This window comes from Martes martes (assembly GCF_963455335.1).
Source record: "Martes martes genome assembly, chromosome: 1".
Lineage (NCBI taxonomy): Eukaryota > Metazoa > Chordata > Mammalia > Carnivora > Mustelidae > Martes > Martes martes.
The window spans coordinates 144,232,584-144,258,747 of record NC_137888.1 but is presented as its reverse complement, the minus strand read 5'-3'; the positions used below and the strand labels follow the sequence as shown (position 1 = coordinate 144,258,747).

General features: G+C 41.2%; 1 protein-coding gene across 2 annotated transcripts in view; it reads left to right on the top strand.

The window, feature by feature from the left end:
* Window positions 1–26,164, top strand: part of GADL1 (glutamate decarboxylase like 1) — a 166,640-nt gene that overhangs the window by 103,247 nt on the left and 37,229 nt on the right. For both annotated transcript variants that reach the window (XM_080824250.1, XM_080824251.1), the window contains one exon: window positions 8,264–8,353. In XM_080824250.1, the coding sequence (XP_080680376.1) occupies window positions 8,264–8,353 (90 nt within the window). The remainder of the gene's footprint in view (window positions 1–8,263; window positions 8,354–26,164) is intronic.

Sequence of the window (26,164 nt, the reverse complement as noted above, 5' to 3'; positions counted from 1 at the left end):
TCCTGGGAAGGGAGGAATGGGGCAGGAGGGAGGATGTGAAGGGCGGACAAGGAAAAGGGCAAATCAGACAAACTGAGATGCCGTTGCACTGGCCCAGGTGAGGTATGGTGACAGTCCTTCTAGCACTGTCTACGAAAGAGTCCAAAGTTCCTGAAAAACAGGGACATGATGGAACTTGCAAAGATAACAAGAAAAGCCATGTTTAAATGACTTTCTGGTAACACCCCAAAGAAGCAAAAAGGAACTTTAGAGGGTGAGACATTCTACAGGATAGCTGACCTGGTTTCTTCAACATTCCGTGGTGTGAAGAAAAATTAAGGAGGAGGGAGTGATGATCACGGGGATTCATAGAGACTGAAGAGTCTCACTAACCACGTGCAACATGTGGGGCTGTTGGAATCCCAGTTTGAACGATTGTGAACAGTAGATTTTTTTTTTTTTAAGATTTTATTTATTTATTTGGCAGGCAGAGATCACAAAGTAGGCAGAGAGGCAGGCAGAGAGAGAGGAGGAAGCAGGCTCCCTTCTGAGCAGAGAGCCCAATGCAGGGCTCGATCCCAGGGCCCTGGGATCATGACCTGAGCCGAAGGCAGAGGCTTAACCCATTGAGCCACCCAGGTGCCCCGTGAACAGTAAATTTTGAAACAGCTGGGAAATTTCTAATGTGAAACTGGCTATTGGATAATACCAAGGGATTACTGATAATGGTGTTAGGTCTGACAATGGCATTATGACACCATAAGAAAATGTGTGTATTTTTAAGAGATGCACACTTAAGCACGTAGTGGGTAAAACAACAGCTCTAGGATGGCTCTAGGAGTTGGAGTCCGAGTGACTTTTTAAATATTCTTGAGTTCGAGTTGCCTTCTTTATTTCCCTGAGGTTGAGTTTCCCTCTGTTTTTACAAGTTTGAATTACTTTCTTTATTTCTCTGGCTGCGGGGGCCATGGTGCTTATGGAAAGTGCTATATACCTTGGAACTACAATCTTTTGATAGAGTTGAAAGAAAAAGTGACGGAAAAAAAAAGGTGAACTGTTTTAGAAGCTATTTATATATTCTTCCTAAAGGCTTAAAAATGAAGGGAGGAAACTCGCACCATCATCTTTAGGGAATTGCAAATATTCACAACCTTCTAATGCAAGTGAAGGTGGGTTTTCACCCTCAGGCAGCCTCCTGTCCTGGCTATTTTATCGACGGGAGCTGGATGACCCCCAAAGAGTGAAGGTGGCTTTCTCAACGGTACTCCAGAATTCCTTCTTACAAGGGTATTTGTATGTGATCTGCATTTGCCTCTCTTCTCTGTGTTCCATTTGGAGAAATAATGTAAATTTAGACCTTGAATCTCACATATAAGTGTCAAGGCAATTACCCCTTTTGTTAACAAATGCTTACTTTGGATTGATTAAATATAACCCTAATGCATACTTAAGAGGAGAGAGATTTGATTATGGTCTGTGAAACTAAGTCTTTCAGTTTAGGAAAAATGAAAGCCTATAATTATATATGTATTTATATATTTTTGCACATATAAAATTTTACTTATATTATATGTAATAAATAGATTTATAATGAATACTTCTATTCATTCACTTTTGTTAGCAGACAGAATGTTAAGTGGAATATTGAAAACAGGAAATGAACACAATAAAACCGAGTATCCAATACTTGAATATCTTTTCCTGAAAAGAGCAAAAGTAATGCATTATCTTCTTGAAGATGATTGAAAGTTATCACTTCAAATGAATTCTACATTATTCATAGGCCCCTGAAAATCATCTCTTTGTTTTTCTGTGTGAGAACTAAGATCTAATAGATGTTTTCCTAGAGGTACATTCATTCCTATACTATCATTCACATATTTTATTTTGATCTCTTGGGAGAGTCCTAATTATTCAACTGTTTTGTTTTTCTCTTCCTGAGTTCCACATTAGGAAGAATTATTTAGGTTTCACAGACTTGCCAGATTATCAAGGAGTTTCAAGGACATCTAGTCACCTCCCTGCTCAAGGCAGGAAACTTCTCTTGACAGTAACCATAACAGAAAGTCAACCTCTTCCTGAATGTTTCCTGTGTCAGATAATTCACAGCTCAGTCCTCCTCCCCTGACCTCTAATTATTCATATTCTATTACTTATTGACCCCTACTATTAATATGTATCAAGCATTTTGTAATTTATAGTTATCTTTTTATCTAGTTTTATTAGATTGCAGCACTCTTCTAATTACAAAATCCAATGCACATTCTAAAATCTCCATCTTGTTGGACTTCTGTAGCATCTTACACCATTATCGACTCCTTCCCTCTTGAAATGCTCTTTTGTTTTGGTTTCTTTGAATTTCTCTCTCAGTTTTTCTCCTTTCCATGTGACTTTTTTTTTTTTTTCCTCCTCAGTCTCTATGTGAAGGACGTCTGTTCATCTGGGTACCCGGTTAGATAATATTTTCCACTCTTCTGCCTTTAGTCCTTCACTGTGTCTACATACTCCCCCTGAAATGTTTAATCCATTTCTAAACTTTGTTATCATTGACTTCAATAATGGCTCTATCCTTATCTTGTCTTCTAAACTCTAGTCCTTTGTACATAGGTATGTCCTGAAATTTTCAGTTAGACTCCCACAGGTACCCCAACTTCAGTATTTTTTTTAAGATTTACTCATTTACTGGGGGGAGGGGCAGAGGGAGAGAAAGAATCTCAAGCAAACCCTATGCTCAGTGAGACCCGACATGGGGCTCCATCTCATGACCTCAGCCGAAACCAAGAATCAGACCCTCAACCGACTGTGCCATCCGGGCACCCCTCAAATTCAACATTTCTAAAGCTGAAGTGTAGCCATTCTCTTTTCCCAGATTCTACTCACTGGAACTATGATCCATCCAAACAAAAATCTTGATGTTGTCTTCACTGTCTCCCTTCCCCTTCTCTTAAATGTATCTTGAGCCCTTTTCTCCACTCCTGAAGCCACTGCCTCAGTTCAGGCTCCTGTCACTCCTCAGGTGGGCCCTGTCTCATAACTCATCCCCGTCAAGTCTCAGATGCCCCTCCTACCCATCTCCACACGGAAGCCACGCTGTGGCCTTTCTAAAATGAAATCTCCTCCCTAGATTGAAACTCTCCTATGAGTCCACATTGCCTCAAGCCCAATCTCCCAAGCATGGCAGATGAGGAAGCCTTTCGTGAAGTGACACTCATTCCCATGTCCATCCTCACCTCTCTTCACCTTGTCCTCTATCCATTCCAAATCCTTGCCATCCCTCTGTATACCTGGGCTTCTACATGTGCACTATTCCTGCTGCCAGAAATGTTCTTATTACGAGAAATTTCTTTCATAATTCTCATTCCTGTACATAGTTCTATTACTAGTTGCTGAGTTCCCAGAGATGAGCATACAGTGTAAGTCATTTTTCTCATCGTCACGTTTGGTCCAGTATCTAGAACACAGAAAATTCTGCTTATTGAATTGAACATTTCAGTTATCCTTCTATGGGCGGACTATAATTCTTGAACATTCCCCCTCAAATACTGTATGCAGAAATAGCGACGTGTCTCACCTAGTACAGATTTAAATGGGACTATTCATCTACTTGAAAAGGACATCTCTTTCTACCAAAATAGCTCCAGATAATAGTCGCTACACTAATAGGGTGCCTGCTGTGTGCCAGATACAGTAGTAAATATTGGAAATAATCTCTGTGCTCATCAAACCGCCTCTGTGCAGTAGCTGATAGGATCTCCATTTCACAGATTAGGAAGCTGGAGATTAACATGTTCAACACTTGTCCAAGCAAAGACCTGGTGAAATGGGGATTCAAACCACATCTGAGTGACTCGAAGACCCAGAGTTTTTGTGCTCCTCAGCACTGCCTATGAAATTTTTTAGTAGTTTCATCAGATATTTAAAATAAAAAAGCTTAAAGTCCATTAAGATCCACCATGCCCCCTTTCTCCATTCTATACTTACATGATTACGTCCCCCTACCTGCTAGATTCTGCATTTCTGCTTATTAAAATGCCTAGTGCTAGCTTTGTCTTTTATTATTATTATTGTGATCTAAAGACGTTGTAAGCAAAGGAGATTAATTTCTTTTGACGTGACATGGTTTTAGAGAATGCCAGCTACGATGTCTTGGTGACCTTTGACATCTTTCCCCAAGGGGTCTTCTGTCACTTGCTCGGTAATCCTTGCTGGAATTGACCTCAAAGCTGCCTGCTTTATTTCTTAGACTGTATCTATTTTTTCTCTTTGAAAATCAGGATAGAATGTGTCCATCTTTTTTTAGTGACACTTCTGTACTTCTCCATGAATTTTTAAATTTTATTTATTTATTTTGACAGAGAGAGATCACAAGCAGGCAGAGAGGCAGGCAGAGAGAGAGGGAGAAGCAGGCTCCCCACTGAGCAGAGAGCCCGATGCGGGGCTCCATCCCAGGACCCCAAGACCATGACCCAAGCCGAAGGCAGAGGCTTTAACCCACTGAGCCACCCAGGCGCCCCTCCATGAATTTTTAAAGGTGTGACAATATTTTCACCGCTACAGGTGTTTTTGTACCCTTCACTATCATTTGTCTTCTGTAGAGACTTGGATTCCTTTTTATGCCTTCTCAATTTTACGGTGTTAGAATACGTAGACTCAAGTGTTCCTAAGGCACCCAAGAGGTCAGGCTTTCCTATACAGGGGCAATGAAGTGGCATATGAACGGTTCTACTCTGAAAATACTCCTTAGTACTCTTAAGGCTCCTTGAAGAAAGTCACTTTACCAAATTCAAACTGGCAAAGAGACAGGAAAAACTCAAATATGTTCCTTATGAATATTCAAAGGGATATTTTTTCCAAATCTTAATAATTTTGGAAATGATGACAGTAAAGGTATTCCACCAAAGGAAGATCAAATTTCCTCCAATCAGATGATGCATCAAAAGGACTGCCCGGGGGGTGCCTGGGTGGCTCAGGTCACAATCCTGGGGTCCTGGGATCGAGCCCCTTGTTGGGCTTCCTGCTCAGCAGGGAGCCTGCTTCTCTCTCTCCCTCTGCTGCTGCCCCTGCTTGTGCTGTCTCTCTTTCTGTCAAATAAATAAATAAAATCTTAAAAACAAAACAACGGGCGGCTGGGTGTCTCAGTGCGTTAAAGCCTCTGCCTTCGGCTCAGGTCATGATCCCAGGATCCTGGGATCAAGCCCCGGCATCAGGGCATTGGGTTCTCTGCTCAGCAGGGAGCCTGCTTCCTCCTCTCTCTCTGCCTGCCTCTCTGCCTACTTGTGATCTCTGCCTGTCAAATAAATAAATAAAATCTTTAAAAAACAAAAACCAAAAAACAATGAGCGAAAGACTTTACCAGTTTTCAAATGCCAAGGCACCCAAGCCACACCCTTCTCAAAGAAACCAGGCAAAAGGATTCCTAGATATGTCACTTCAAAAATATCAAAACAGAAACTACGGAAAACAAATTTAAAAGCTGACTTAAAAGGCTTAGGTCCTAACTTATGAAACATAGGACAAATACGGTAGTAGGTAAAAACTACTGCAAAATTATTTATGATGTTGCCATGCAAATGAAAATAATGAGCTGATGGTGTGTTAGTCTGGGTCCAATAAGAAGACAAAAACTGCACAGTAATCTGAAGTGGGAAAGTACAGTATAAAGAATTATTGTACCTGCTTCAGCAGCACATATACTGAAATTGGAATGATACAGAGATAATTAGCATGGCCCCGTGCAAGGATAACACACAAATTTCTGAGACGTTTCATATTGAAGAAGAAGAAGAAGAAGAAGAAGAAGAAGAAGAAGAAGAAGAAGACGAAGGAGAAGGAGAAGGAGAAGGAGAAGGAGAAGAGGAGGAGGAGGTAGCATTAACAGGCGATTGCTTCCTAAGGGAAAACGAGAACCCTAAAAAATACAGAAATATCAGATGTAGAAAACAGCCACCACTCCTAGAACTGGGATAGAGCACCTGGGCAAGAGGCTACTCCCTCCCAGGGCTGAGATCCAGTCATAGTTGGAGAGGGCACAGTGTGTCTCACTGGAGGGCAGAGAATTCACGGAGACGTCCCCCTCCCAGGATTTGCCCAGAATCTACCTTCCAGAGTGCTAGAGGAAGCCGTTTTTCAGAGTTGCACCTTGAAACTCACTCAAGCTACCCACAGGGGGGCCAGAGAAGCCATCCAAAGCAAGGTCCCTTGCTGGCACCCCTTGAGGGGAGTGTGCCAGAAGAAGCCATTTAGGGTACCTATCAGTCTGCTCTGAAGCCATCTGGGGGGGTCCCGGGGAAAGCTATCGGGGGGGTCCAGTTGTGGCTGGGCACCAGTGTTGCTGAAAAACCCACACACACTGGAGATCCATGAGGTTAGCATACCGGAACCCGGAAGAGCTACCTCTTCCTTCTCAGTGTCCCTCCAGCACCCTCTGCTGATAAAGTCTAAGATTGGACCAGATGGCAAGGAAAAATATTTATCGAGTCCACTTCCATTTTGATAACATATGGAGTGTGGATTTGAGCTGAGCGGCAGTAAATTAATAACTAACATAAATGGGATCTGGAAGAAAATCGTCACTGATATAAAGACATGAATTCCTAAAACCCAATGACAGATAATAACTGTATTTTTCTTTCACTTTCTAGTCAACCCTAGTTACTTTTTTTAAAAGATTTATTCACATTAAATGAGTAAAGAATTTCAAAGGCCAGTACATTTCTTTCCTAGAGAAACCAAATCAATTATATCAGAAATCCAAGTATAAATTGTGTGGATTTGTACAGACTACTGTAGTCTTATGACAAACGTTTGCAGAAATTGAGTTGAATTAAATACTACTCCATTTTGAATTACTCTGTATTTTGAAGATTTTGGCTCTTTTTCCTCTTTTTTTTGGGGGGGGGGGTCGAATCCAATAAGCGTGTTTCAAATTTCAGAGGTTAAAGGACTTATCGTGTTGAGCTGGTAATGATCCTGGGCATTCACTTGTGATTTAAAATCCACTAGAATCAGAACTATAGTACTGGTCTTGATTTTAAGATATAAGATGATAGCTGTTTCATCTTTCTGAAATACTTGGAAACTTTATAGTGATACTGGAGTATAATTCCAACGGCTACTGAGAATTATTATAACATTGGTCATTACCTACAAACTGTGTTTGTGGAGAAAAATGGGAGTTATTTCAAATACTGTGACTGCTAAGAATCAATGAGGAAGCTGTTGAGTGGGCAGGCATGACCTATAATCTTTCCAAAAACTAATCTTTCCTGTGTATCTGATTTGTAAGCCCCCACCATAATTCTCCAAAGCACCTGGTCACTGTAAGTCCTGTGATTGCCGATGACAAGCCTATGTTTTTGTCCAATGAGGATAAATGTGTAGTGGAGAAAATTTTGTCTATGTGACAATAGCTAGACTAAAGTCTGTTCTGGAAGATTTATCCCATGTTTAACCAAAACAGATTACTGGAGATGGTGATTGGACTATGGCCACTTTAGATCAAAGTTTCTCCAATGTCCACCATGCACTACTTATTTCAGAATCACCTGAGCTGCATTGTAAAACGCCAGTTCTCCAGCCTTTTCTATGATGGACTACATCAGACTCTGGGCATTCTGAGCACAGGGTCTGAGAATCTGATTTGAATGAACCCCCTAGCTGATTCACATCCTAAACGATATTTGAGACTGCCACTGAGACTTGAGAGCCAAGAGTCAAGGTGATGTTCTTTTTCCCAAAACAGTATTGGCTAGGGTCATAGCAGGGCTGGTTAAGTGAATTCCAAGTATGGTGTATGTTATCAACTCATGGACAAGTGGGGATTTTCCATTTGTCAGGGATAGCAGGTAATGGAAGGCACCGTTGGCTACCTTACATAGACATGGACTTATTGGCAGGATATGGTGGTGTAAGAAATATGTTAAGGATGAGGGTTGAAGAAGGAGAAACCAGGGCATCTCTGGGCATATGTGTATCAGGTGCTAACTAATGGTCAGAGCTTGGCTGAGGCAGCTTCAAATTTTATTATGCTTATTCCCAATCTTGTGTTCATCCCTTACCTGGAGGAACGAGCACCTTCTAGGTGCACCCAACTGATAAGAAAATTTCCCAATAGGCTGTTATCAGAAGCAAAGAGGAATGAATGTCTAAGTCTATCAGATTCTCACTTGTTATTAATGTGATACACACATGACAACTCTTAAAGAAAGTAGCTAAGAGCTTAATTACACTCTAAGATTAATCTTAGGTTAAGAAAACAACTCTCAATTTTTTTTTTAATCCTCAGCCTGAATATGCCAATATTTGCTTTTGGTACATTCCACCGAGCCTTAGAAAGATGGAGGAAGGACCTGAATTCTGGGAAAAACTCAATTTAGTAAGTAATAAGTAAATCGCATTTTTCTTTTTGATGAAATGATTCCGTTTCCATTTTCTGTTGATCCTATGACGAATTCTGTACTTGTAAGACCTCTGGAAGATGGAGAAAAGTGGCTCCTAGTGTCCTGAAAGGTCATGACATGCCAAACAGTTGCCAACATGTTTATGCTTGAACAATGTAACTTACTTGATCCACACATGAATTCCAAATAATGGTGCTGTTTGCAAGATAGTCATAGGATTCATTAGAAGTTCTCATTCCCAGCGTACTTCAGAAAGTATGATCTGATAACAGGACAAAAGGTTAAAGTTCCGTCATGAATGGCTTCTTTGTACAACTACACCAGTGTGCGTCTGTGACAACTCGCATCACCTCCCTTAGAGATAATGTTAAAAACCTTAATCTGGTACCCTTTGTGAGTGTGAGCCCTTCTGTTCTTTCCACCAACAGAAGCATCTTCTGCCCAAGGGGCTTATGTGACTAAAAAAGAAAGAAAGAAAAGAAAAGAGATGCCAGCAATGGGTTTCAACTGATCATAGAACCAAACGGGCTTGGCATGCTCTCCACACACAGCTGGTGAGGGCTGAGAGTCCCGAGTGAGGAGAAGCCCCAGGCTCTGGGGACTTGTTTTCTCTCCCCTACACCTGTCCTGGCATGGTCCTGCCAGTTAAATTCCTGCCTCTACACCAGTTTCAAGAACTGTGAAGTCTCCTGAGCCAACACTACTTGCTCCCACCCCCCCTGCTGTGTGGACATGGTGGGTATTGAAGTAAACCAGTGGGAGTTTGCCCTGAGGATTCTGGGGCCGTGATACAGAGAGCAGGAATTCACAACTGGTTAGGACCATAAAGGTTGGGTCATGCTCTACCCCTTGCGTCTTCCCTCTCAAGCTCAGCTACCTCCATGGCCCTGGTTCATAAGAGGTCTAACCTGCAAACCCCTCCGTATCCTCTGTGAGAAAATCGGCCATCCCGTTAATAGCTTTCATAAGCAATTAGCAGCACTACTACTTCCCAGTCAGGCAGGCAACAAACATTTACTGAGTGCTCGCTATGCTGTGAACTGGAGACACAGACATCAACCAGACTTGGCCCCTGCCCTTGAGAAGCTCGTAAGTGGGGAGACACATGAGTAAGGGGACGATCCCAAGGTAATTAGTAAGGGCCCGGATGGAGATGAACCCTGTTTGCACTGATTGCCGAGGGAAAGGTTATCTACCTCTCTGTGTGACACATTAGAACTGAGTCTTAAACGATCAGGAGAAGCCTGTTGGGAGCAATTGTAGAGAAGTAGATTCCAGAAAGAATCATTGCATGATGACCTAGAGACATAAGAGAAGAGGGTGTGATTTAAAGATCCCAGGAGTGTGATGGGACAGTCACGGGGTCCTTGTCTTTCATGACAAGGAGCTTGGAATTTTTGGCTAATTAAGAGGAAGAGGGAAGACCATGGCCTTGAAGCCCTAACCAGCTCTAACCTCACCTGCAGCATCTCCTCTTAGCTTCAAGTCATTTTCTGTTTCTTCATGGCCTATTAAACCTCCTACACTGTAGCATAATATATACCCAATATATACATAGTCTACCCATTGTCAAACCCGAGATCCGGCAGCAGAGGAGGGGAGAGAGGGATGCTGCTATCTGTTCCTTTGCCTAGAAAAACCCTTCATTACCCATGCCAGGCAGTTAACAGTCCTGGGCTTTGTCTTGGGCTTTGTCTTGCATTTTTGTCATACTAAGCAACTAGAACAGTGCTACAGAATGCATTTCAGATGGTAAGTAACCCATAAAAGAGAAAAGAAAAGGACAGTGTGAAAATGTAATGGTGAGGCTTCTAGGGACATTGTGTACTTTGATGGACTACAACTGGCTTTGTGTGTGTGTGTGTGTGTGTGTGACGTGGAGGAATAATTGCTCAGGGTTGAGGAAGATCTGGTTGCCATTCTTCCCACTTTTTCATTGTTAAGAAAAGCAACCAAGAATGTGTTCTTTGTGTTTTACTGACGGAGTACTGTCGTGTGGACATGCATCAGGAAAACTAAACAGTCCCAGTGTATTTGGGCTTCTTCTTGACTCTGTCTTCCTTTATGTGAAGAAATAGTTCTATTACCCATTCTCAAAAAAGTTTGAACTTGAAGGCGGATATACATGCTAAATCAGATTATTAATCGGATAATAACCTTTTCATCTTAACTGGAAATTGAGTATGAATCGGGACATTCTGTTCTATCCCCAGTATTTTCCAGCATTGATTCTCTTATGGTGAATATCCGTGACTCTCTATGCCTTCCTTTTGGAATGTTTTGCTGTCATTTAGAACCATGGTTCCCTTGTCCCGTCTAATGTCATACTATTTTAATTGTTAGGGTCACTTCTGATTAGTAAGCATGTATGCTGCTAACACATAAAAATCGGTTCACAGATTCTTAGTTTCCTTTTATTGTCTTTGTGTGGGTGTGTATGCATGGGTTTGACAAGGAAGGAAGGTGTGTGGAGACATATATGTGTGCATGTATACACACACAGACACACACACACACACAAACACACACACATATATATATCTGATTCTTGTGCTTTTCTGCTTACTTTAGTATGGGATTGTAAGTATATGATTTATAATCCAGAGTGCACTTGAAGCACACTTAAAATTTATTTCGGGGTTTATCTTGGACGGAGAATCACAAACAAATAAATAAACCGAATAAGGGTTTGCCCCTCTGGTTCAGGCTAGCGTCAGGCTGAGCTGTCAGACGGCGGAATCAGTGGCATGATGAGTCTTCCCTTTGGCAGCGGGAAGGGAGAGGGATTCCTTGATAACGAACGCGGAGTTTCAGAGTATGTGAGTTTGTGTCTGTGTGTGTGCTGGCCAATGTACGTGCACGTGTGTGAGATTACTTTTGCAAACACAGCACCTCCGCAGTCACTCCATGAGACTACATTGGGTCACTGAGTTCCAGACACTTCTTTGTTTAAGATGCACTTTCTTCTGATGTTCGCAAGCTTCGGGTATTCTAGGTCTGCCTGCCTTCCCTGCCCACATCGCGTTTGCTTCCTTTCCGGTTTCTTTGCCTGGTGCCATCCCCACTGACCCATTTGTTTTCTTTGCTCTCTGCATTTCCATACCTCCAGCTCTGCTTCCTCATGTCTCTCTTCTGGAAGCCTCTGATGGCCTCCTGCTCTTTTCAGGAGCAGTTTCCAACCCCCTGCACCCAACGACCGCTGTTCATAATACACATCCTTGACATTCCTTTACTCTCCTCCAATGAGACCAGTAAGAAAGGTGACCTACCTCCACCTAATTTTGTAAAAGGCAATACAAGTCCTTGCATAAAACATGAAGGAGAACGGATCTTTGTAATACGGATATGTATTTCTCTACACCATGCGTGGGCAGGATGGCCCTGGAAGACATAAAGTGAGTGGTAAGATTCTCACACATGCCCTCAGGGAGTGTGACCCGCCCACAGCGCCGTGTTTTGTAAGTCGGTGATGTTGCTGTTTCAAGTAACAAGCGTGGAGTGCTATTAACGATACCATTTTCAGAAAGGGCACACAACTCTTGGTAAAGCTTTGAAGAAAACGATTTTTTCTCTTTGATTTACAGGGTAGTAGAAAACTTAGTGTTTGTTAAAAATGGGTGCAGAATATTTTGCATGTGTAGGTAAAACGGGGTTAGAAAATGGGCTTAGATAATGACAGATCAGGCTTCTCACCTCATTCATTTCCAGTAGGATTTTGAAAAGTTGGGCAAGACACAGGACAAGGCTTAATTGCTCAGGACTGCTCTACACATTCCAAGGCAGGTGACTTCTCTGTGTTCCCACTAAATGCCAATAGTAATCCCTGCACACTCTGAAAACTAAAACATCTGCCCAGAGTTCCTCCCTGGAGGGTGACTGGTCTACGGGATAAAATCGAGTCCGTTCTTCTTGGCATCCAAAGGCCTTCATGTCTGATCATCAAATATTAAAATAGCAAGAGATTGAAAAGAATCTAAGTATTCAACTATAGAAAATTGGTTAAATTATAGTACATAATTTATATGCAAATTTCTAGGGCCTAGACAATTATAATTCTATTCCAAAATAACATATTCCTAAGTTATTATTAATTGAAAAAAATGAGTTATACAAACAGCCACTGTAGTATAATGCCAATTTTGAAAAAATTGTGTGTATTTATGTGCACATATGCTTATGTACATATGAACTATGGCTTATATGGTTAGATAAGGGGCAGACAACAGACATCAAAATATTTTAGAGATAGATTTATTTTAGATTCTAGAGATAGACTTTTCCTTTCTTTAGTATTCTTCCTCAACCTCTTGATTCTCTACAATTAACATGTATTGCTTTTGTCAAAAATACTAGTATCAGCAACGACAATAATAATAAAGTGAAGTATGGAGTTATTGACCTCACGAAACCATTGGGTTCCTTGAGTGTTTGCCTATGCAGAGGCTACCCAGGTATCAACTACAATCTGCTAACAGTTAAAAAAATAAATAAATAAAATAAATTGAGCATTCACCCCAATATGTGTTATTGTTTTGAAATTGTCTACATGTATTACTTTTAAATATAATACATACATTTAAAAATGCACATAATCACTTTTAAGGATGAATTTTGAAATTTTAATTATTTAGAGTTGTTCTAATCTCTTCTTCTTACACCCCAGGGATCGCCTTGTTTGGAGATGATGATTATACCATATTTTAATCAATTAGTTCACAAACGATTTTTTCTCATGACTTGTTTCCAGATGCAGTATATAATTTGTCTTCCCTTCCCATCTCTCTTTCTCTCTACTTATGAAAACACCCACACTATCTGCACTGATTTTAGGCTCAGAGGCATTGCCACTGGTGGTCTATGTTGAGATCTTCAGGAGGATTTCCAGGGCTCCCAGCATCGTGGTAGATTCTGCTTTGCTCTCTAAAGTGACTGGCCCTAATAAGTTTCTGTGTGTTTCCTCAGAAGCCTCATGCCAGTGATTAGAGATGGAGGGTGAAGGAGTTAGGGAGATTCTGCAGAGACAAACCCGGAAGTGTAAGTCCCAGAGAATGTACTTGAACATTCCATCAGTTTGCTTTGTCTCGTCTTTACTCAATGTTCTGATGCAGATTTCTTCCTTGGTCAACATTTCATAAATAATTCTGCATTGCGCCAAACGAATTTACATCCTTAACAGTAATTAACAAGTTGTCTTGTTGTACTCATATGTGGTCATTTCAACTTTATTTTGTTGTGGTTGTTTGCTGACCTGCAGATTTGTGACTAATGTTAGTCATTTATTACAGGCACCTTTCTCCTCAACAGGAGAAGAAAAATAAATCTTTTAGAACCTACTTGATGGGTGCGTTGTTTTATTGCTTATTTGGTGATATAGCTTGATATGCTATTCCAGATATCTTTAGAGGGAATTTACTATTCTCCCTGGAAGGTTTCTGATTAACAGCACTTGAAGATGAGACTGCATAATCTGGGTGGGGTGTTGGGCTTCCTTGGGAGCCTCGTGGGGAAGACACCCAAGAGGCCACTTTCTGGGGGTGCTGGTGGGGCTTCAGTGCCCCCCTGCTCTGCTTCATTTATTTCCTGCACGTGTGTTCGTGTATGCACATCAGAGTTCATGCACGTTTTGAGAGCTTCTGTATATTTTTGAGGATTCTGATTCTAATTTTCTTTCCATCACCATCTGTGACATTGGTATAGCCAATCACTCATTTTTGGATTTCGAGCTAAAAACAGCTTTCTTTAAAGACACAACAGTGTTTTGTTTTTAATTTTCAAGGATGAGTCTCTCTTTTAACAATGTGATACGACATTTAAAATAGATTCATCTATTATAAAAAAAAATCTTGTTTGCTTGTGGATGGAACTCATTTTAAAGCTGAGCTTTCTTTAAAATTTATATTTAAGGAGAATCTAATATAGACGTGCCCTTTACATGAAGTATTTCTGAATGCGACTTGAGAGACTCTTGTTCTGATACTGGCTGGAATGTAGATTTTAAAAATGCTTCACTAATGAATTTCCTACGTCTAGTAGATACTCTATTTTCTTCCCCCAAACTATTAAGTCTGAGGTGATGGGGCGCCTGGGTGGTTCAGTGGGTTAAAGACTGAGGTGAAATGCTGTCCTGTTAAGTGTCCTCTCAGACAGAGCTGTTTTATCTGCGATTTGTCTGATATCCTACTAGTTGTAGTCGTTTGTTCTTGCTTGTGTCATTCTGTGGCTCAGAGCCAAGGAACTACTTGGGGGCATCAGGTGTAAGCATGGCCTTCTTCAAAAATCAGCTTGTGGGGGCGCCTGGGTGGCTCAGTGGGTTAAGTGATCGACCTTCCACTCGGGTCATGATCCTGGCATCCTGGGGTCGAGTCCTACATCAGGCTCCCTGCTCAGTGGAGAGCCTGCTCTTTCCTCTCCCTCTGCCTCTTCCTTCTGTTCCTGTTCTCTCTCTCTCTCTTAAATAAACAGGTAAATATTTAAAAAACAAAACAAAACAAGAAATCAGCTGGGAAATTTGGGGTGTCTGTTCTGCTAAAAGACATGGGATACTCTGAATGTTTCATGGGTTTATGCTCATTACTCTTCCCTAGTTTAAGTCATAGTCTTTTTAGATAGCGCTACCCCTTTGTATTTATACAATTTCAACCAACAAAAGATCCTAACAGCATTCTTGTTGGCTATACATGCGCAATGGGCGAGTTCCCAGTGAGCTTTCCTTTGTATTCAATAACATCTTTCAACACACAGAACACATATTTTTAGATTATTGTTCTTATTAATTTATTTACTTATATTGCTTTTTGGTCTTTGGGACTTTAAGCATTATTTTTAGATGCATCCAGCGGAATTTTTAAGGCTAGTGAGCTAAACTCCCCGGGAAAGCTAGACAAGTACAGATGTCCTCATTAAAAAAATATTTTTTTCTTTTGTTTTAGTTTCCTCTCCTAAGTTTATGAGGCTCTGCTCTCTTGTTTCTTCTCATTTACTCTTCTTTTCGTGGGCTCTTCTCAGTTACTGTGGAAGAAACTTGGAGCTGGGCCTATCTGTTGAAAATTAAAATCGAGCAAAATGAAGTTAGGTGTCTCTGCGGGCTGAGGCTGAGCTCACGCACCTGAGGTCAGGACAAGACGGGTTCTGAAAGAAGAATGGGCATATGTGTGGCTCCCTGGGACTGGCTGATCCACTGGGCACTTTATTTTATTTTATTTTTTTGGCAATCTCGATAACAGTGATGGAAACTGAAGCCAAATGAAAGAGTGAAAGCTGCATTTCCAAACATCTTTTGGTAGCTTGGGTTTCCGGTTCAGCATACAAGCACGATATACTCTGCTGTGTCCTGGCAGTAGCACAGGCCTTGTCTACAGCAACTGCGTGTGAACCAGTTTGGTAGCTGAAATATGGCAGTTTCTTTAGTATCTGCTCAAATCCTAAGGCCACCTGAAATAATTCTGAATTTCCGACTAGGTCAGGGTGCACACTGAGGAAAGGCAGAAACTTAACCAGTCCAGGACACATTGCTATATCCTGAGTATAATTTTATTTCATTTACTGGGTCAGAGGTGGCCAACTCAAGCACCCACAGAAGCTAGACAAGTAGCCCAAGTAAGGGAGGTAGACTGGCCGTAATCCGATAGGGCAGGTGTGGCGGAGGAGAGAGCAGCGGCCTCAGCTAAAGGCGGCAGCATCTACTCAGCTTCTAATGATGATGGCCCAGCGGGAATGCAGAGCTGGGCCCCACGTCTCACTGTTCAACAGAGACTAGATCCACAGATCCTTCTGTGAACTGTCCTTTGCTTTAGATGTTTTGTGTGTTGGCACATGATTAAAAAATTTGCAATCTACACGTCGGTGGGTTCTGGCCTTCTGGCTTTTCGTCTGAAACTCTCACCTATATTCGTCAGGCCTGAGCTACCTGTTTCTGTGTGAGTGTCCCTGGAAGCTCCTTGGATGAGGCCAGGTCGCATCCTGGTCTTTGTCCTTTCACGGCAGCTAGTGTGATGGTCAGTCCTCAGCCCGCCATGAACTATGAGGGATGCCCCAGTGCTGTGTCATCTACCAGAAGAAGAAATCTCACGGCTGCGTGCTTTCGGATGTATCAACAAGAAGGTTTTCGGTATGGCAATCTTGAGGCAAATGTGACAGCATACTTAGGATATATGGGCGAATTCTGTTCTGGTGTCTTCTCTGTTCCCCATCCTGAGAACTAGATGGGGCCTCTGGGCTCCACGCCTCTCTTGAGACTTGTGGAGCCCTGAGGTGTCTGTCTTCCTAGGTTTTCTGAGAGCTTCAGCTGGCTGGTGAAGAGACACAGAGAGGAAGGCAAGGAGTTTGGAAGCAGAGGGGCAGGCCCAGGAGAGTAAGGGGCTGAAGGAGGGGTGCTGAGAGTGAGTTCCCCAGGTAGGGATGACTTCCCGCTCCCCTCTGTGAGCATCCTAAGGAGGTGTGTGTGTGTGTGTGTGTGTGTGTGTGTTCCTGTTGTTGGAATGTCTGCTCATTCCTAACAGGTAAGGACATGGCACAGATACCACATAACAAGGGATCATGCTGGTTCAGATTCTAAGCATATCATATACTGGAGCAGTCACCTAGACGCTGACACTGAACCTCTCCAGGACCCCTGGGGACTGTGGGAGCTGTAATAATGGCAGAGACTGAGTTTCAGTCCAGCCTGGTAGGACCCTGGCTTGAGGCAGGATTTAATTTTATTCAAAGGCTATAAAGTACTGTGACATTTTGCGCACACCTGAGGTTATGGAGCAAAATTCATACCCACAACACAACCATTAAGGAAATTGCTCTGGACTTGATGCTGTAGTTTTTGATGCAAAACAAAGAATGGACCCAGAGCTGAAAGAAATTATTATTATTATTTTAATTAATTAGTTATTATTATTATTCTTTTTTTTTTTTTTTTTTTTTTTGCAAAGGATCTTTGAAGTCCCTTTGCCAGAACCAAACCTGCCCCCTGGTGGCCCTTTTGCTCATTTTCCCGATCCGAGCTGGGAAGAACTCCAGTGAACACTGACCTAGGAAAGGCTGTTGCAACATGGGTTAGAATTTCAGCCTCAGTGCTTCTAGATTCTTTCTAGAATCAGAGCCAGAAAGGCTCACCTGAGTAAGAAATCAAATTGGTCCTTGTCTTCACTTCAAAGGCGTTTCTGTTTGTCTTTTCATCTTTACTCCAGAGGAAGGAGTTCCTCTTTCCAGAGCAAACTCTTCCATGTTTACCTTTGGGGCTCCCATCCTGGACTTCATCCAATGGGCAATCTCTCTATCCCTAAACTTCCCTTCTCTTCTACCCTCTCCCGTCTCTCCTCACTCTCCCTCCTTCTCAGATTTGCATTCGTTTTCTCTCAGCTATTGCTGCCCTCAGTCAAAAAACATGTACAGACAGGCTCTGACAGCCTTGAAGGAAATCATTTTATGATTTTCATTGAGCATCGCTTCCCCTCACACAACTTCCTGTCTCTTTCTCCATCCCTCTGACTAAACTTCTGAGAAGAAAAGCGTAAAGGGGCTGACTCTGGTCAGCACCCTGTGTCACAGTTTATAAAACCATTCCCATAATTTTGGGCATTCAGGTTGCTTATAGTGTTTTTGCCATTGTGAATGGTAATGGATGAACATGTCCAGGCTCACACTCACTCTTGCTTTTATTATGTCAGGAGAAAGAGTGCTCAGTATGTCATTGCTGATGATGAAAATCAATGTGGCTTTCAGCCTGACTCTGGCTGTGTGTTGTGATACTGTCTTTTAAGAAGGTAGTAACCATTTATAATGCCACCAGCAAGGAATGAGTTCACAGGTTTCCAGCTAATGGCGGGGGAGGTGGAGAATGCTATTCAGAGGAGGTGAAACATCGTATCTTAAATTTGCTTTACCTTTTATTGTATTAATTGTTGGTGGGCTGAACAATGTTCTTTTTTTTTTTCTTACTGATTCTACTTCTCTGTGTATTCATTGTTTCCCCCCTCCCCTGTATCTTCCATATTTATATTTTGAGGTCTGATGTTTTCCTTATGAATTTGAATGAAGGTTTATATAGTTTGAGTTTTAAGGCCCTTTTTGTCAGATAGAATGCAAATATTGTCTTCGGTATAATGTCCTTTTTATTTTAGTCTTGCTGCTTTTTCATTGTACAGAAGTTTTAAATTTTTTATGTATTCAAATCTGTCAGTCTTTCCCTTCATGATTTATTCCACTTCTTCAAAACTGAAGTTACTGTCTTTCACAAATCTGATAAATATTCCATTCCATCTCCTGCTGGTTTTTCTGTCATTCTTTTTTTTTGTATTTAACTCCTTAACCCAGGTGAAGGTTATTTTTGTACACAGTGTAAACTATGACTCTAACCTGGACAGTTCCCCAAATTATTATATAATTCTTCTAGTTTGATTTATTAAGTAATTTTTCTTACCACTTTTTATTTCAGAAAGCTCATGTTGTCATATGTTACATTTTCAAAAACACTTTCTTCTACTGCTGGATTTTTCAGCCAGTTGTATTGACTGTATTTCTGTTTTTTAGCCAGGAACAAAGGTGTCCAGAGGCATTGCTTCATAATGCGCTCCCAAAGTGGCTAAAACGCCTCCCCTTTTGATTTTTCTTTAAAACGCCATTCTTTAATACTATATTTGAAATTTTTCCAAATGTATTTCAGAACTTTTTTTTAAGTTAAAAAGACATCTTTGTTAAGGTTTTTATTGTCACTTATGTCACTAGATCTGGAGCTAAATAAACAATGCTTTTATTGTTCATTGGCTGTGTGACCATGGACAAGTTACTGAAAGTGCCTTGTCCCCTTGCCTCTTCTGTTTCATCAACGCCATAGGGATAATAAAAATATCTCCCTTAAAAGGTTTTGACAGGGACTGGATAGTATAATACCTGGATTATACCACTTACCATAGTAAGTGCTTGTTAAACGTTGATTTCCGTTGTTAATCCTGTTACCCATGTTTGAAGTATGAACCTTAAATGTCTTCTTAAGGCCTGTTTGCCCCTCTCCAAATGAGCCTATATACTCTTATAATAATAAACTTTCCAAAATACAACCCTGATCACCCTGTTACTCCTTCACATTTTCTTTGTCCCAAAGGAAAAGAGCCCATAATCATTCAGGGACTGCAGTGGTCAAGTTTATTTCAACCTTCTTGTTCTGTCTCCTGCTCATCTTCCTCAGGCGCCCTGCTTTCAAGAATCACCCTAAAATAATACATTATAGATTTTCGTGGATTAAATGAGAGAGCGCATGCAAGCCATTTTGCACAGCGTTGAGCCCAGTGTGAAATGGAAATACGGGGCTCCCTTGTTCAGAAATTATCAAGAATTTCAAGACAGTGACAGCAAAGCATTAAGCTAAGTGTGAGGCCCTTCTCAAGTGTGGGCCCTGTGTGACTTCTTGAAACCAGCCCCGGGACTCCGTGTTTGATAATGGAGATGAACTTTAGTATTCTCATTTCCTTGCGTTTTCTCACACTGCTCTCTCTGTCTCTGGTGTCTTGCTCTTACGTCCTTCCTCTGCTGTAGCTGACCTCATGCTCAGTCTCATCCTGGAAGCCCCAGAGGTATATGCTTGTTTCCTCCTTTGAAGGACTATGGCTAGGATCGTCTTCTCTAGGCCACTTCTAGCTTTTGGCTTAGGTTATAGGAAATTTGTGTGTATGAACCCATCTTAAAATTAGGCTATCAGCCCCTCAGCTTGCCCAGGAAGCATTTCCTGACACATGAGTATTGGAATACTTCCCAAATACTTTTATGACACCTTTGCCCCACCCCGCCACTCCATCCCCCGCCGACCTTGGCCACTGCTAGAAGATAGGGACTTTTTTGAGGGTGGAAAAGATGGTGGCAATCTTGGGAAGAGAGGAGCAGGTGATGAGAAGTTCCTCATAGGAAGAAACAACTGATAAATTTTAGCACAGGGATGATGCACTGAAACTCCCCGTTATCACCTGAGATTCCCTCCCTTGTGTTAATGGTGCTGTTGGTGGATGGGGAGAAGCACAACGTGAGGCAGAGTGTTCCGCTGGGGTCAACCATAGTTGAGCTTCGATATCCCAGGCCTGGCTAGTGGAGAGCCCAATACGAAATAAAAATGATAATCCCTTTGTTCAGAAATTGTCAAGAATTTCAAGGTGGTGATGGCACAGTATAAAGCCCAAGTGTGAGGCTCTTCGAAGCTCAGGGCCCCCATGTAGCTGCGCAGATTGCCTACCCACCAAGCCAGCCCTGGTACTCTGCTGGGGTTTAATGAGGGGGAGGGGGCGATTGTTAATATCCTTACTTCTTTGCATCTTCTCACATTGCTACTCTCACAGGGTAGATGCAAATAAATGTTTGCCGAATGAATGGATCAGTGGATAAAGGTGTGAGCTAATGTGTTACCCTCTTGGGTGACTTACTTCCACACTTAGAGTGGTTTCCTAGAGGCATAGCTGTTCTTACCTGCTTTGGCCATCATCAGCACACCCATAGAAGTCTTTTTTAAATACTGCTCTCCCTGAGTGTTTGATTGGGCTTGTCTAGAGTGATGTCTTGGGATCATCTTTTTTTTTTCTTCTTTTTTTAGATTTTATTTATTTTTGCACACGCGTGTGAGAAAGAGTGAGCACACAAGTTGAGGGGGGGAGTGGAGGGAGAAGCAGACTCCCCGCTGAGCAGGTAGCCCGATACAGGACTCGATCCCAGGAGCCTGTGATCATAACCTGAGCAGAGCAGAAGACAGATGTTAACCCAGATGTTGCCCTGGATCGTCTTTCTTATCTGACTTCTGATGTGTAGGAGGGAGAGTCATCACATCCCATGAGTGATGATCCCTATGGGATTTTCTCAGGATGAAGGCAACTTGATAAGGAAGACATTTTAGGGAAGATGGCTCTTCTAACTTTGTCCTGGAGGAGGCCACCTCCTCTGTCTCTGTGTAAGTCTAGCAGAGCTCGTGTTGTCTAATTGTGTTCTGTTGGCCAAATCATCATCAATTCAGAAGGCAGAAAAAAAAAATATAAAGTCAACTTTTACAGGTCTGACTCCAGATGGCAAAACCTCTCTTGGTTTCATTGTAACTTTTCCTACTGTTTATCTTTGACTCAGGCTCTGGTTCTTAGGCAAGTGTCTCCCGATCTAGGATGTCATAGAAATGATAGCACCTCACTGTTCCGGGCGGGGAGGGGCGGGCCAGTATCATTCAAATGCTGGAAGTATGGCTGCAGAACTGGCTTCAGTGGATTGTAATATCACCTGCCTAACTCAGGATGGAGACTGTCTTTCTGTCTGCTACCCCCGGGGGGGAAACGATGGCCAGGTGGTACCAAGGTGCATCAGAATATTGTAGTTGGAGAAGAGGGGAGCCAGAATTCTCATTTGAATCTGCTCCTTCATTTAAAAATGTATATAGACCACCTACTATGTGCCCAACACTCACCTGGGTGCTCAAGGTACTTCTTTTTTGTTTCCCTAGTTAATGTGTTGATCAAGGGGCTTAGAGAAGTGGTAGAGACTGGGGTTTTTATGAAAGAGAACAGGAAAGATTAAACAATGACTAACAGGGAATTGCTTCTCAGTTTGTACAGAAGCAAGCTCTGCTCTGTCTTTAGTTTGCAATGCTGTGGTCCTGCAGTTTTATTTTTCTTACACTCATACATTGTAAGTGTAATCTATGTTGCAAAACTGAGTTATGATTTCTGTTGTACTCTAAACACTAGAATCTATCAGACCATGTCTTGGCAACTAGCTCCTACTGTGTATCTTCTTCTAGTTTGAACAGAGAAAATGCCTTGGATCTCAAATCTCATCTATAACTCTATTAAGAGATTTGCCCCCCTTCACATCCTCAGTTATTTAAGAGAACTAAATTTTGAGAATTTCTTTAAGCAGTTTATTTTTTTAATTTATTTTTTGGTATGAAGTTAAATATAAGATGGCTTTACTAGTTATTTTATTAAAGACAAATATGACTATATTAAATATAAATATAAAATATAAATGCATATGTTATATAGAAATTTCCAATTTTGCAAAATATTTCATATAATAAAGTTGCCTATGCTATTATCGTAAAAGTAATATTAAATAAAATATTTTATTGCTAATACCCTCATTCAGAGGTTTAAAATTAATTTAATACGAATACCCTATAAAATTTTTGTTCCTTTTATAACAAAAAAAAAATCAATGGAAGGATACTGTCTTTCATATTAAACTTATTTATGAAGCTATATTTTCCAACTATAGATAGCCACATTCTACATCATTTCAAAAAAGGTATTTTCTGATACATGTACTTTTCTTCATTTCATAGGTATATTAACTTTTATCACATAATTTTAAAATTTCTGGTCAAAAGCTGTATACACACATTTAAACACACATAGACATCTATGCATACATATGCATATATATATATGGGCACATATGTATGCATAGATATCTATGCATATATATATGTGTATGTATACATAGATGTCTATACATATATATATGTATATATATACACACACACACACACACATATACACACAGATATATAGGGAGATTTTTAATATAAGTCAGAGGTTGTAAAGGACTCCCATATAGTTCATGTATTTTTTTATGTAATGGCAATTCAGAAAAATCACATGAAACCTTTGAATATCACTTTCCAAAGGAACCTTGTCTTGAAATACTGGGTAGAAAAGGGAAGTTCTCTCTTTTTTTTTTTTAAGTCTTATGATGTACTGTATGGTGACTAACAAAACATAATAAAAATAATAAAAAATCTTAAATATATTTACATTGCAGGAAAATAAAACCAACTGGAATTGGTACATTGTATCCTCCCCACCAATAATCAACCAGTCAGCTTTTTTTTTTTTTTTTTTTTGATTGAACTACAGTTCGCATACAATGTTACTTTAGTTTTAAGGACACAACTTAGTGATTCCATGGCTCTATATGTTAAACTCATCACAAGGGTAGCTCCCATCTGTCACCATAAAGCTCTATTACAATACCATTGACTAGATTCCCTGTTCCCTACCTTTCCTCCCAGTACCTCCCACTCTCCTTCACCCATTTTGACCAGCCCCAACCCCTCCTCTCTGGCAACCTCTAGTTTGTTCTCTGTATTTATTGGTCCCTTTCTGCTTTTTGTTTGTTTGTTCTGTTCTTTAGGTTCCACACATAAGTCAAATCGTACGGTATTTGTCTTTCTCTGTCTGACTCATTTCACATAGCATAATTCCCATCCATGTTGTCACAAATGGCAAGATCTCCTTTTCATGGCTGAGTAAGTGTCCCCTGTAAGCATACACCATGTCTTTATCCATGCATCTGTTGATGGACAATTAGGTTGCTTCCATAACTTGGCTATTGCAAATATGCAACAAACAAAAGTGTGCATACATCTGTTCCAACAAGTGTTTTCATGTTCCTTGGGTAAACACCCAGATGGAACTCCCGGATCATAGGGTAGTTCTATTTTTAACTTTGTGAGGAAACTCCATACTGTTTTCCACAGGGGCTGCACCAGTTTTCACTCCCACCAGCAGTGCACAACGGTTCCTTTTTTAATGACATCCTCGCCAACACTAATTATTTCTTTTTTTTTTTTAAGATTTTATTTATTTATTTGACAGACGGAGATCACAAGTAGGCAGAGAGGCAGGCAGAGAGAGGAGAGGAAGCAGGCTCCCTCCCGAGCAGAGAGCCCGATGTGGGGCTCGGTCCCAGGACCCTGAGATCATGACCTGAGCCGAAAGCAGAGACTTTAACCCACTGAGCCACCCAGGCGCCCAACACTAATTATTTCTTATACAAGGAAGCTATTTGAAGTGCATGTCCTCATTCTTCTTTTCTTACCTAGATGCCTGCCACAGACGTCTCAGGCCGATCCGCTTGTTTCTAGCATTGCACGCACATCTAGTCTTTCTCTTCACAGATTTGAGGGCCACATAGAAACAGCCCTTAGTTCATTTTGTTCCACCGTGTAAAGAGCTTCTCACTACCTCCTCTACAAAATGCGGGTTCCTCAGCAGGACAGTTAAGGCACCTGGCAACTCGGGGTGTGCCTCCTTCTGCACCGACACCTCTCAAGTGTCCAGGCCATAGGAGCTTCCTTCTGATCCGCAAGAGCTCTGTGCTCAGTCTCATCCCTCTCCTTTGTACCTTAGTTCCAGGTGCTCTCTTTTAGAGTCTCTCTCTTCTCATGGCTCCGCCTTCCCCAATATTACACAGGTATACATATATATGTGTGTGTATATACACATATATAAATTTTATATTATGTATAATGTAAAATATAAGACAATTGGTGTGATGTACAGTTTCAATACTGTCTTAAAAATATTGGCCTTAGGTCTGACCCCAATTGGTATGTGAGGGAGGGTGCTCTATTATGGGTAGAGAGTAATGGTTCCACGATGATTTTTCAACTTAATGCTTCTCAGGCCAAGTCATTTTCCCTCTGCCCATTCCCCCATACACACTTCTAAACATCTCCTACCATTCCCCATCAGTATTAATGTCAGATAAATATTGGTATGTTTGAATAAATAAAGTTTGGTCTAGACTCAAAGACTTTTTTGGATAACAAACCAGAGGCAACCCATTGGGAGAAAAGTCAGGAAGAAAGCTTAACCAATTTCCATTTGCACAAAAGACTTGGCTAGCGTAGGAGCTAAAATATACCACGCAGTAAAAATAAACATATAAAACCCCAGATTCTGCAGTTAATGGAATGTGAAAATGTGTGTGCGCTGCTGCCACTGGGTGCCTGGAAGAAGACTTCGCCACTTGTTCTGTCAATAAACCCTCCACACACTCTGTAAACATAGTCATCACTCATTTCTAGAATTTACCAAATAAATATTCTGAGTCAGTTTTAACTCGGCAACTTGGTTAGGGGCTCTGATAGGTTCTAGCTGCCTTCTCCCTGGAGGCGGTGCTCAGAATTTTCATTGCTATCCATGGTAGAACATTTCTTAATAATGTACAATGTGACAGAAATTCACTGGGATTTGAAGGAAACCTGGAATTTTATTAAATGAGTAAATAAAGTACCCAATACAAGAGTGACACCCAGGGTCTCTTCGGAGGGCCTTCATTAAATGCCTGTATGAAAACTGGTTGTGTGTGATACCCTTTTTAAGGAGAGAAAGAAATCTAATTGCAACAATTTTATGGGCTGTGTTCTGCATGGTAAATTTTAATACTTGTTTTGCCAGTCTGCATTGATACTGCTTTTATTTTTTATTAGTCATTGATTTTTGAATGGTGGCATAGGATAGCAGATAGCCTTTAATTCTGATAATCAAAGCAGGAATGACTGCAGTTTTCCTATGTGCTTTTCCCTCCACAAAACCCTCACTGATTCCCTCAATCTTTATGCAACTGAGGCTCCACCTTCTGTCCACCACTGCCCTGCTCCCGATTCAAGAAAAATATGTATAGTAAAAATTCTGAAATTAGAGGGGCACCTGGGTGGCTTAGTGTGTTAAGTGTCCAGCTCTTGAGTTCAGCTCAGGTCATGATGTCAGGGTTGGGAAATCGAGGTCCGAGTGGACTCTGCGCTCAGCAGGGAGTCAGCTTAAGATTCTCTCTCTCCCTCTTTCCCTGCCCCTCCCCCTACTCATGAGCGCTCGCTCTCTCTCTCTCAAATAAATAAATAACTGAGAACTTTAAAAAATTCTGAAATTAGGGAACACGTTCAGGGCAAAGTCACATTACCAAAGCCACTCTTTCCTTTACAAAATTATTCCAGGTAGTATCCCTTTAACTTAGAAGCTCCATGACCCTAAATAACTCTCTTTGAGTGT